The 12,631-nt window shown below is 41.8% G+C and overlaps 1 protein-coding gene across 1 annotated transcript in view; it reads left to right on the forward strand.

Moving 5' to 3' along the window:
- Positions 1-4,960: 4,960 nt before the first annotated feature.
- Positions 4,961-12,631, forward strand: part of LRMDA (leucine rich melanocyte differentiation associated) — a 721,100-nt gene continuing 713,429 nt past the window's right edge. Inside the window, exon 1 of the mRNA XM_029932012.1 lies at positions 4,961-4,994. Coding sequence (XP_029787872.1) covers positions 4,978-4,994 — 17 coding nt within the window. The 5' untranslated portion in view covers positions 4,961-4,977. The remainder of the gene's footprint in view (positions 4,995-12,631) is intronic.

Genomic DNA, 12,631 nt, shown 5'->3' on the forward strand with positions numbered 1-12,631 from the left:
GAGGAGTGCTACTCTTAGTCCTTACTTTTCTTTTGTTGTCCCACAACCAACGTTAGGGGGGCTCTCGCAGCAGATAAACAGGAAGTGCCTGCTGTACATCTAGCCTTCCATTATGAGTAGGAAGTGAAAATTCCTGTAAGATACATGTCCCTTAATCTCTCCACAACACAGCTTTTCGTTGACATACCAGGAGACCGTTGACCAATCAAGGCACTTGAGGACAGGTGCTAAATTAAGTGGCGCTGTGTGGGAAAGTAAATCTCTGGGAGTTGAAGTGGGCAGAAGAAGGCTTCAAGAGAGGAAATGATTTTCAGGCCTTGGACAGGCATAGGGTTGGACCAGATGGAGAAGATGGGCGAGGACATGAAGGTGGCAAAGTGCCTACTGTGTTGGGGAAGTAATGGGAAGCCAAGTGGAGCTGGAGTAGTGGGGCTTCCCCACTTTTGAGTTGGGGCATTACCCCTGGTGGAGGCAGATGGGAAGCACACTGTGGAAAATAAATGTGTGCCGATGGTGAGCCCTATGGGGACAAAGATTTTGAAATCCAATGAAGTTGTTTATTCTTCGAGAAGCCTCTTCAAGGATTCATGTTCTCCATTGCTGCTGACAACAGGCTTTTTAGGGGTTCTCTGCTCTTGGGGTGTGGGTAACTCGTTCTAAAATGTGTGATGAGGTCTGTATGGAAGGTTTCCAACTTGCAGGACTGCACCTGACAGTCACCTGGGGAGCTTTGAAAATGACACTAGTGCTCAGGCAGTACCTCAGACCTAGCAATCACAATTGCTAGAGACGGGGTGCACGGTTTAGGGTTTTATTGAAAAGTTTGCTGGATGATTTTAATAGGGCTCAGCTGGGGTGAGAACCACTTTACTGTGTTCTAGGTAGCACGTAGTGCTGTGGGATCCATGCTGTCCATTCTGTTGAGGAGGTGACATCTGAGGTGGGGTCTGGGTGATTGAGAAGTTTACCAAGTAGACAGTGGGGGATGGTGTGTTTCAGGCAAGGGTGGGGAGCCTAGGGAAGTCGATGGTCTGCATGGAGGCTAGTGAACAGTGTGCTGGTTCGGCACAGGGAGATAGGGGCTTGGAGGAGGCTGCTAAGAAGATGAAGCCGGATGGACGGGATGGGGTGAACATGGAAATGAACGCTGTCGGATTTTGCAAAAAATACCCTTTACTCTCAAAGCTGTGTCCTGATCCAGCCTGACCTTCCCCTTAGTTAATCCGAATTACTGAGGTTTGACTCCATGTTCGGTTTTTCTGAGCTTTGCTTTGATTTCTCTCAGAAGTGGAGGCGTGTTTATTCTCTGAGCGGCTCTGTGTGCTCACTCTGCCGGTGGACTTGCCTGGGATGAGCCCTGGGTCCTCTGAGAACCGCTTCCTGTTTGGTCTGGTAACTCCTGAGCCTGCCTTTCTTTCCTGCAGTCTGCAGTTGTGGAAATATGCAGTATTTGAAGTTTGGAGGAGATCAATTTTTCATCCTTTCCTTAGTGGGATAAAGAATATTTCAAACACCACTGGAGGCCAGAGAGCTCTGCGAAGTTTTGAAATAGCTTGGGAAATGGGCCACATGCTTCACACTTCATTTTTCTCCTCTCTCCCTCTTCTCATTGTTTCACTTAATTAAAATATTGTAATGCAAGAAGGGGAGAGGAGGCAAATATTTAGAGAAAGGAAAGGAAATGGGTTCATTTACAACGGAGGAGAAGAAAAGCCTGGTGCTTGTGGCCTGAAATCATTCTGCCCATTTAGTGAGGTAAACCTGAAACCGTCTTCCTGCCTTTGAGGTGATAAAGAACAACCAAGAGCTCCAGCGTGATTGTTAATGAAAACCCTGGCCGGCACAGCCCTCCCCACCCCCGGACGCCCCGTTTCCCCTCCCAAACCAAAGGAAAAATTGGAACATTTTTGGGTCCAAGTTTCACAGATGTTAAGCATTTTGTGATATTACTTAGGGGGTTTCCTGAGCTACATTAAAGTTGAACCACTAGGGTGTTGAAACAGTTGGACCCATAGTAAAATATACATGAAAAGGAATTGTGACACATTGGCTGTTATGTGCTGGTGACAATTAGGTTACTGCTTTAAAAAATACATATCCTAGACACATCTACAGGAGCTTTTTAGGGAATTTTGAGTCGGAGTTGAGTAAAGGTGGATGGTAATTTCTCTGGTTGCCTCTGGCAGGTGGACATAATTTAACAATACCCGTCAGATATGACAAATTGTTTGTGAGTTACATTAGGGCCTTAATAAGATCACATCTGTTCATATATCCTCCTTAACCACAGAGCCTGATTTAGAGAGTTTTCATACTGGTATAGTATTGTTGTTTAAATATTTAGAGGGGCCTAGACATGTATCATAAAAGAATAGACTCTTGTGTATAAAAACACAGACCTTTTATTCTTAGTGTTTTTGCTTTCACGGATCTTGCATCGTTCTGTCTATCTGAGTGAACCACATGTTGCTTCCGAGAGCCAGGAAACATATTTCATTCCATGTTGGAGCTAGTATTTTAGAGCGGAAGGAGGCCTTACAGAGCGACTCCTCCTCCCCCGCACCTAGCTGGGGTGGGGATCTGAGCCTGAGTAAAGGGATTATTGAGGGCATCTTACCCCGTAAGTTGGCAGAGCCAGAATTAGGACTTCAGCTGGCACTTTGTGTTGTAGTGATCTTTTCACTGTGCTGGACTTTGACTCTGGGCTAGAAAACGAGGCCCTCGATGCGGTAGGAAGCGCTCACAAGTCAGTGTTACGAGGGGCTGCAGTCCTTTCCAGAGGACATTTCTGGTCACAGGGAGGCCAGGCTGTTTTTTCATGTATTAAAATTTAGGCCCCGGCTCAGTGTCCTCTTTTTGTCACTTCCCAGCCTCAACACACAGGTGGGTTTCCCCCTGGCTTGGGCCACATCGTGCGCGTTCCCACTTGAGCTCACACCGTCCCCTTCTCCTTTCAGTCTCTTCAATGTCCAGAATAAGAAAGCTCTGTTTCCTCAGGAGGTTTTTCCCAGCCCACAGCCCTTGATTAGGTGGAATCCTATGAAAATGCTGTTTTGTAAGTCAGAAAGGTCAAATAATGGCAACTCTATCATGTTCATCCTACAGGCAGTCTTTAGAAAACCTCTGTACCGCTTAATGACTTCTTCATTCACTTCCCTTCTCACTATATGTATACATATATGTTTACATATATATACATATACTATATGTATACATGTTTGTATTGGGTTTTTATTTTTTATTAAAATTCATTTAACATGTGTTTATTTTTTGAGAGAGAAAGAACATGAGCAGTGGAGGGGCAGAGAGAGAGAGAGGGAAACACAGAATTCGAAGTAGGTTCCAGGCTCTGAGCTGTCAGTACAGAGTCTGATGTGGGACTCGAACTCACAAACTGCAGAATCGTGACCTGAGCCGAAGTCAGATGCTTAACTGACTGAGCCACCCAGGCGCCCCATTTTTAAAAATGTTTTTATTTTTGAGAGAAGGAGAGAGGGAGAGGGAGAGAGAGACAGCATGAGAAGGGGAGGGTCAGAGAGAGGGGAGTCACAGGATCTGAAGACAGGCTCCAGGCTCTGAGCTAGCGGTCAGCACAGAGCCTGACGCAGGCCTCGAACCCATGCACTGTGAGATCATGACCTGAGCCGAAGTCGATGCTTAACCACCTGAGCCACCCAGGCGCCCCCAGTATTGGCTTTTTAAAACAAATTTTATTTTGAAATATTTTGAGATTTACAGAAAAGTTGAAGGAAGGCACAGTGCAGTTTTTCTATACCCCAACCAAGTTTCAGTTTCTTTTATTGTTATGATTTTGCATCACCATTGTATTTTTGTCAAATTTAAGAAAGTGGCATTGGAACATTACTAACTAAAACTACAGACTTCATTTGGATCCCATCATTTTTTACATTAATGTCCTTTTATGGTGCAAGCCTCCAGTCCAGGTACCACACTGCATTTAGTTGTCATATGTCAGTGGTCTCCTCTGTCTGTGACAACTCAGCCTTTCCTTGTTTTTCATGACCTTGACAGTTTTCATGTGTTTTACTCAGGTGTTTTGTAGGTCTCTCAACTTGGGTTTGCCTGATTTGCTGTCTTATGATTATGTTGGACTTACGGGCTTTGATAAAAATACCACACTGGTTTGGTTAACTTCCATCACTTAAGGCAGTTATTTGCCAGGTTTCTGCACTATAGAGTTAGTAAATTTGGCTTCTTTTCTTTCTCTCTTTTTTTAAGTTTATTTATTTATTTTGAGAGGCAGTGAGCGAGTGGGGGAGGGGCAAAGAGAGAAGGGGTCAGAGAGAGAGAGAGAGAGAGAGGCAGGCAGGCAGACAGACAGAGAGACAGACAGAGAACCCTAAAACGGCTCCTCACCATCAGCACAGAGCCTGATGTGGGTCTGAACTCACTAACTGTGAGACCACGACCTTAGCCGAAGTAGGACGCTTCATGGACTGAACCACCCCAGCACCACTGGCACCTCATATCAGTGTCTCACCATCGGCTAGATTAACAATTCTTCCCTTGGGAATAGGGGCATTGTTTAATGCTTTTTGTGTCTTTCATTGTACCTAATGCCTCACCATGTTTTATACAGAGTGAGTGATTAACAGAAGTTAGTTGAGGTCATTAAATGAGTGATTTAGTTTCAGACTGGAAGAGGTGTTTGGTTTAAGCAAACCAAAACGACAAAATCCCAAACCGCTGAATCGTCCTTGTGACTAGTTTGATGGCCTTTGTTGACTTCACTTAAGGGGTGAATGGTAAAATTACTTAAATATTTTTTTTTTGGCCACACAGCTATGAAGACAGAGTTATCTGCTGTCTTGGCTAAGATCAGAGCTTGAGTTCAGGATTCAGGAAAATCCAAATGTCAATCAGGGATGCATACGCGTACGCTTTTGTAGCTTCTCCTGACCTGCAGCAAGGGTTTCTGTCTTTGCCGAGTCTAAGAAATATTTGCTGGAGATTGTGATGATGCCAGAGCTAAGGTATTGTTTAATGATTCCTAACAGACAAGGAGAATTACCTGAATGCATGTACTTCATCATAAAAATTATTTTCAAAATATTTGTGAGGATATTTAGTGGGGCATGGGCACCGTGGTTTTGGAAGGTTAAATTTCGACATGGTCTTCATATGGAAAATAAAACATTTAGGACATACCCTAAAGGAAAATGAAGATGAAGTATTTTTTTTTTTAAACTTGGAAACTAAATGCTTTGCATTTGAGATAAGAGGGATGTGGGAGTAGTTATTTTATAAACCTTTTAGTGGGGACCTTACCAGTAGGTCTTGTAGGATTGATTCTTTCTACTGTGATTAAAAAGTAGGTATAACATTATGATTTAATCTTGGTTTTAAAGGTATACACAGGAATTAGAGTAGTCTGATTTATTATTCCATTGTAAAAGGTCTCTTCTTTTTATTTAATGTTTTTAAAAATATGAGTAAAACCCACCCTCACCTTTTCATTGGTGTAAATTACTTAATGCTAGTTTTTCAATCTGAAAATCTCATGATAGATACACTTGCTATATGCTTTATTATGTAATTTAATTTTTCATATCTTTTATTAGCTCTAAAGTAGGTTCAGAAAAAAATAAATAGATTATGAGGTTAAGCCACAGTTAAGATAAAAATGACAATTCAGTAAAGAAGTTCAATATAATTCCTATTTTCTAAAGTAAAATGCAGCTGCTAAGAGATTTAATTATGGTGTTATTCAAATAAATTTTGCCTCTACCTTGAAAACACTCAAGAAAGAAACACCAAAATAGGTATATGGTTAACACACAAAAAAGTAATATGATACATAAAACTACAGCGTATAAACTGTGACATGGGCCAGACTTGAGAAGAGATAACCCCAGTGAGCGGCTTCTCTGGAGATTCACCGGGATTGTGTGAATTGCCGTGGTGGTGACAGCCCTTGGCTTGCTCTGAGTTTGGGGCCGGACTGGGAGCTTTCACCCTGTGGGTGACCTTGGGGTGCCATATCCTTTCATTACAATGATTCTGAAAATCACCACCAGATACATTATGATCTTGCGGTCCTAAAATTTTAGATGTAGAGGCAGCTTCAGGGTCCGACCCATACCTAAGAAGTCGGGTAGCTTTCCCAGGCTCACAGGTCTGCGGGGTCCCAATCTAGTGCTGACTACACTGAATTGTTATTAAGATGGACTTTTACAGGGGCACCTGGGTGGCTCAGTCAGTTAAACATCTGACCTCAGATTTGGCTCAGGTCATGATCTTGAGGTTTGTGGGATCCAACCCCCTTGTTGGGTTCCATGCTGACGGTGTGGAGCCTGCTTGGGATTCTCTCTCTCTCTCTCTCTCAAGATAAATAAACATTAAAGAAAGATGGAGTTTTATAAATTATCTAATATCTAATTTCCCCCAAAGTAAAATATGAATGCCATTTAGTCAAATGATATTGGTATGCTTAAGATTTGAGAGAAAAAAATTAGCAATCCCACTTCATGCCCTACTTTTATTTTTTATAAGGTCTGAATCCTTTGTGCACAGGAAAACTGTCTTCAGTTTTTCAAACTATCATTTGCTATTATCTTCATACTTAAATATTTAAATAAGAGGCTTTTACTGCTGTTAAGTAACTTAAGGAAAAAGACATCAAAGTTGCTTTTCCTTATATTTCCTTTACACAACTTTAAAAAACTTACGATACATTATTTAACAAGGTAGTGACTCTTGGAATCCAATTATAGAAATTCTGTTTATTCAACAAACATGGAGGGCCAGGCCCAGGGCCTCTCATTTCTTTATAATTTGAGGGGGTGGCATGCAATGCTAGCCATCATCTAGGGTAAGGTGACTCTGATTTTCTTGATTGTGAGGAAAGTTCCTTTGATACAGTATTTTTTAGGCTGGGAGTTTCAACCCATTAGCGATATGTAAGATCAATTTAGTGGGTTGTAACCAACATTATTAAAAATAGAATAGAGTAGAAAATATCAGAGTTCAATTTTTATAACAGTAATGTAACTGCTATCTTCTAAAATAAAATAAAACCATTAAAAGATTTAATTATGGAACATAAGGATAAATAGTGGTTTACATAACTTTTGTATCAGATATATACATTTATGTGTGGATATACATATACACATATAGATAGATCTATGCATATATACATGTGTGTATTTATTTTGTATATTGAGTCTCAACATAAAATTGATTAGGTTAAACATATGAAATAGCCATTTCTATAGGAAAGGCAAACACCGGGAATTTGATTTAACCTACTATGTTTTTATTGTGAGTCATGGACAAAAAAGTTTGGCAAACATTTAAATAACCTCAGCTGCCTTACATCAGAATAATAAACATTTTGTTTTCTTAGCTAAGTTTAAGTTTCTTCATGTGTAAAATAGGAATATAATTGTACTCATCTCAGGAAAAAAGGAAACTTTTGTAAGTAATGTATATGTTATCTTTATTGTGGTGATTGTATCATGGGTATATGAATATATCCAAACTCATCATCTTATATGCATTCAACATGTGAGTTTTTTAAAAAAAATATGTATCCCTTGTATCTTAATAAAACTGTTAAAAATAATTTTACCTACCTCAAAGAAAAGATGTGGAGATTAAATTACTTAGCATGACCCCTTGCTCATAGTAAGCACCAAATAAATGTTAGTTGCTATCACTGTGGTAATTATCATCGCCATTATCCTCCTCACCCCAACCTTCACAATGATCTTTGTTTCTCATTTATACCTAGGAAACTCTCTGAGTTCTATCAGCATTATTAAATCCATTGCTTCTCTCCTCAGAAGGGTCACATGTACTGATCCTCAGTCATAGTGTGGTAGAATATTAGTGGAGGACTTCAGGATTTTGTGTTGAAATCAGTATTTCCCAAGTGGCATATGTGTGCGTAGGTATGCAAGGTGGTTTGAGATGGTAAACAGAAAAGGCGTTGGCCAGCACAGATTCATACAACGAGAGTGTTATTCCCTTTTCAATTCTCTTTCAATCCTTTGGATGACATCTAGGAAAAAGGACCAGTTTGGTGTTGGTCTCTCTTTCCTACCTTCCTAATACTTGATAAATGCTTTTTTAAGAAACAGAGATCAAGTATCAGGCTCAGACTTTCCAGTACTCAACAAAGAGAAGTTAGGTAAAATTTAATAATAGGATTTTGTTTTCTGGTTATGTGTGGGTATGTATGTTCTGTGGGTCATTAGCAAGTGATACTTTTATTTTGGAGATGATATAAAATGTCTTCTAAGAGTAAACTTGTTGAAGTTAAAATAGTGAGTAAATAATGTATGCAGTATACTTGAGTATGGTAAAGACATGATTTGTAAGCAAATGACTCCAAGTCTGCACCAAGCTGATTTAATCCTAAATGAGGCCCAGGGGGGTGAAGTAACTGGGCCAGGGTGAGTCAGAAACAGAGCTAGGATGAGAGACCTTATCTTGAGTGTGTTCTCCTATCTCTCTGTAAGCAGTATGTTAGTGTTGACTCTCCAGGATCATGTTAGAAAATATCATGTTATAACAATGTGCTTCTTTTTTCTGATGAGCTTTTTGGTTAAGAGTTTGTCACTTCTGTAGTTTGCCTTGGATCCGTTTGCTTCTACAGTTCTGAGAATAGGTCTAGTCTGAATTGTCTCATGGGTAGCCATTCTCAGCTGCCATGTATCTGCATCTGCCTTACCTCTGCAAAACTTCTTATAGTGCAGTATTCCGCCTCAAGGTTTATGTTGTTCTTTGCCTGTGAGGAGTGGTCTGGGATGGTACCTGGTTCAGACCTCTAGCCCTGGGTAGAAGAGGAAATGGCATATATGGCAGAGGATATGAGTACCATGTTGTGTGTTAACTGGGACTGGAGGTGGGTTGACTTTTCTGTGCCTCTGTTTTTCTATATATAAAATAGGTGGAATTATGAGTTGGAGAATCTCAAGAGACCCTTTCATCTTTATAACCTTTCATGCCATTTATCCATTCACTCGACAGACATTTACTGACCACCTTCTATATGCCAGGCACTTGTTTGACTAGTTGAAAATGTAGCAGTGGACAAGGCTGATGAAGACATTACACTTGGGGAACTTATAGTCCAGTTGGGGAGGAGGATGGTAAATCAGTAAAGTTTCATGCAAGACAATTTCCTATGGTCCTTAGAAACAGGTGATGGAATAGAGAGTAACTTGGAGAAAGACGCCCAATTTTGATAAACTGGCCAGGAAATTCTAGTTCCAAAAGGCAGCTCTTTATTTTAAGTTTTTAATGTTTGCTTATTTTTGAGAGAAAAAGAGAGCCCACAAGCTGAGGAGGGGCAGAGAGTGGGGGACAGAGGATCCAAAGTGTACTCCATGCTGGTAGGAGAGAGCCCCAGGTGGTGCTCCAACTCATCAACTGTGAGATCATGACCAGAGTTGAAGTTGGACACGTAACCTGCTGAGCCACCCAGGTGCCCCCCAAAAGACATCTCTTGATGAGAGAGTGGAATGGTGGACATACAGCTGTGAGAAGTTCAGGAGAGGTGTGTCCAGGCAGAAGGAATAGCAGGTGCCAAGCCCCAGGCAAGTTCAAGGGAGAGAAAGGAGACTGGTGGGGCTGGCTAGGAATGTCGGAGCAGAATGCCATAGAGGAGAATGAAGCCAGAGCCAACAGTGGAGATTTGACTTAGCAAGGAGTTTGGATTTGATTCAAAGTGTGATGGGAAACTACTCAAACCAGTGACGGGTTTTGAGAAGTGGGATGGTGGAATGTGATTTCTGTTTTTGAAAACCACTGGCTGATGGTTGGAAATTGGGCCAGCAAGAATAGAAGCGGGGGTCCAGTGAGAAGGTTGTTGTGGTAGCGTTTGAAGATAGATGTGGTGGTAACGACCTAGGGAGTAGTCAGTAAAGATGCAAGGAAGTGGAGAGATTCGGGTTGTATTTTCAGTGTAACACCAGTTCCGTTGGCGGGTTGGCTGCTGGAATGAAGGACAGGAATCACAGATGAGTCCTAGGATTGTCATGACATTTATGGCTGTGGGAAGGCAGAGCTCCTTTTGCTCTTGATGACATCCTGGGCTGGCATCTTGCTGGGTCTGCTTGTGAACTCCACTGCTTGCAGCCTTTCCTGGGGAAGACGACTCCTCCCATGCTTATGGTTAGCCCAAAGGCTCTCAAGTTCTTCCTTTATCTGACCTGTATTCCTCATGCTGCCGTTTAAGCACAGGTCATACCCTCTGAGGAGGTGGTTTTATAGGGTCCTGGTGGGCAGGGCAGACGTTCTGTTAATTCATGCCTCTGTTAGGAGAATGGATGGCTTGTAGCCAGAATGCCATGTTGATATTTTATGATATTTTATGAAGAGTTCATGCTCTCAAAAAACGTATTGTGTTTGGTTTTCCAAGGAAAAGTTGAAGACGGGCTGAGCAGTGGCTATTTTTTCCCTTTTCATTTTCCCAACATATAATACAAGTTGCATTACAATAAATTCAGTCAGTTCAAATGTTTTTCATCTGAAAAATTGAATACCTTCTTTTTTTTTTTTTTGCCTAACTGCAAGGGGTGAACTTTTATATTTTTATGGGCTTTGTTGTTTTTACTTGTCACAGTTGCTGGTATTAGTTCACTAGTAAGTAATGACTTTTCTGTATTGAGAAAGACAGATGACTTATTAGGTGTCAGAGGCCATCTGAAACATTTTCAACTCAGCATTTTTAATAGATGTTCTTTCTTTGATTTGTTTTCCTTCTTTCCCCCTTTCTCCTGTTTCCCCTCCTCCACTTAGCATGCCTTTTTTCCCCTCCCCTGCACCCCTTTCTCCTTCTCTCTCTCTCCATCACCACTTCTGTGGATCTTTTGCATGTTTGGGTGACTGTGCAGGTGAAGTCCAGAGTCCGTGGGAGCCATAGATAGTTGCTGTATGATGTCTCCTTCAGCTGTACTCCTTGGCTTTCCTGCAAGGATGTCTTTGGGTACAAATCTATCCTTTCAGTATAAAAAAAAAATAAAGTGGATTATGTCCAGGGCAAGCATATGTTATTGAACCTCATGGAAAACCTTATTAAATTTCTAGCTGCTGTTCATTTTGGGGTCTTAGGATGTGATAGAAACAACCACTACTCCCTCCCTTCATATATGGTTACAGATACAGTATGCTGCTTTCCTGGATTACTGTAACATTTTATTGTGCCCAGAGTCTCTGGAAAGAAGAGTTTACAATTAAACAAACATCACTGAAAAAGCAATGTCAGTGTCTGTATGGTCAACTTATGTAGTAAAAATGGGCTTTGGCTGGGCCAGTATCATATCACCATGTTGTTTTGCCCGGCACATAGCAGGTGTACAGTAAATATTTGTACGATGAATGAGTGCCAACTTAGAGGGCAATTAGTTGTAGTGGGTGGGGTTGGGGGAGTTTTTTGAATGGTGAATAAGATGGACATTTCTCTAACAGAAACATGAATTCTTTTTAAAAAAATTTTTTAATGTTTTTATTTTGGATACAGAAAGAGACAGAGCATGAGTGGGGAGGGGCCGAGAGAGAAGGAGACAAAGAACCGGAAGCAGGCTCCAGGCTCTGAGCTGTCAGCACAGAGCCTGACGCGGGGCTCGAACCCACGAACATGAGATCTGACCTGAGCCAAAGTCGGAGGCTTAACCGACTGAACCACCCAGGCACCCCACGGGAACATGCATTCTAATAAGGAAAGAGACAGATGTATAAGCAAGAAAAATATCAGATCTTGGTGTATTCTTGCTGAGAGCTAAAGTAGGGTGATGTGCTGTGTGTGAGGTAGGGTGTGAGTGGGGGAGGGTCAGAGAAGAGTCTGATCAGGTGGTGTTACGGCTGAGATCTGAGTGACCAGAAGCAGCCAGTCTGGAAGATTAGGGAGAGGCGAGATTCAGAACGAAGCCCCAGGCAGGTGCAAGCTGGCATGTTCACGATGCAAGCAGAGGACCAGCAAAACCAGGCTCTGCTGTGGGGAGCATCCAGCCACGGCATGCAGCGGGGTCAGGGAGGTGCACAGGGCCAGACCAGGTGGGACCTTGTGTTACACACGAAATCCATACTCCTTAACTTGATTTGCAGGGGGAAGCCTTTGGAGAGTTTTAAGTGGGGGCATGACTTACATTTTTAGCATATCATTCTGCCCGTTGTGTGTGTAAAATAGATAGTGGAAAGGCAAGAGTGGAAAACACATGGTATGTACTAGGTATTCACTTTTTAAAGGAATTCTTGTCCTGAAAGTTTATCAGATCTTGGGGTGAAGTGTGTAGCTTGCTTTCTTTTACTGACACTTGTGCTGGGGCAGAATTTCTGGTTGCCTCCCATATCCATTTTTATCATCCTTTTATAGAATTTCCAGTTTTTAACTGTGCATATTTGCGCCTCCTCCGCTTTTACATCTGGCAGCTAGGTATGACCATGTGGCTAAATGAAAGCATTGTATGTGACTTTGATTCAGAACATTTTCTTAAGGAGAGGGTTTTTATTTGCTTGTTGCCTCCCATTCTACTGGATGGAGCTGGTTGTGATGACTGGAATGCCAGCATTTATTTTGGGCAATGAGGACCAGAGCCACATTCTAGAAATGGCAGGGCCTGGAGTTGGAAGGAGCTTGTATCCCTGATGACTTCTTGGAGCC

This window comes from Suricata suricatta, chromosome 2 (genome assembly GCF_006229205.1).
Source record: "Suricata suricatta isolate VVHF042 chromosome 2, meerkat_22Aug2017_6uvM2_HiC, whole genome shotgun sequence".
Classification (NCBI taxonomy): Eukaryota; Metazoa; Chordata; class Mammalia; order Carnivora; family Herpestidae; genus Suricata; species Suricata suricatta.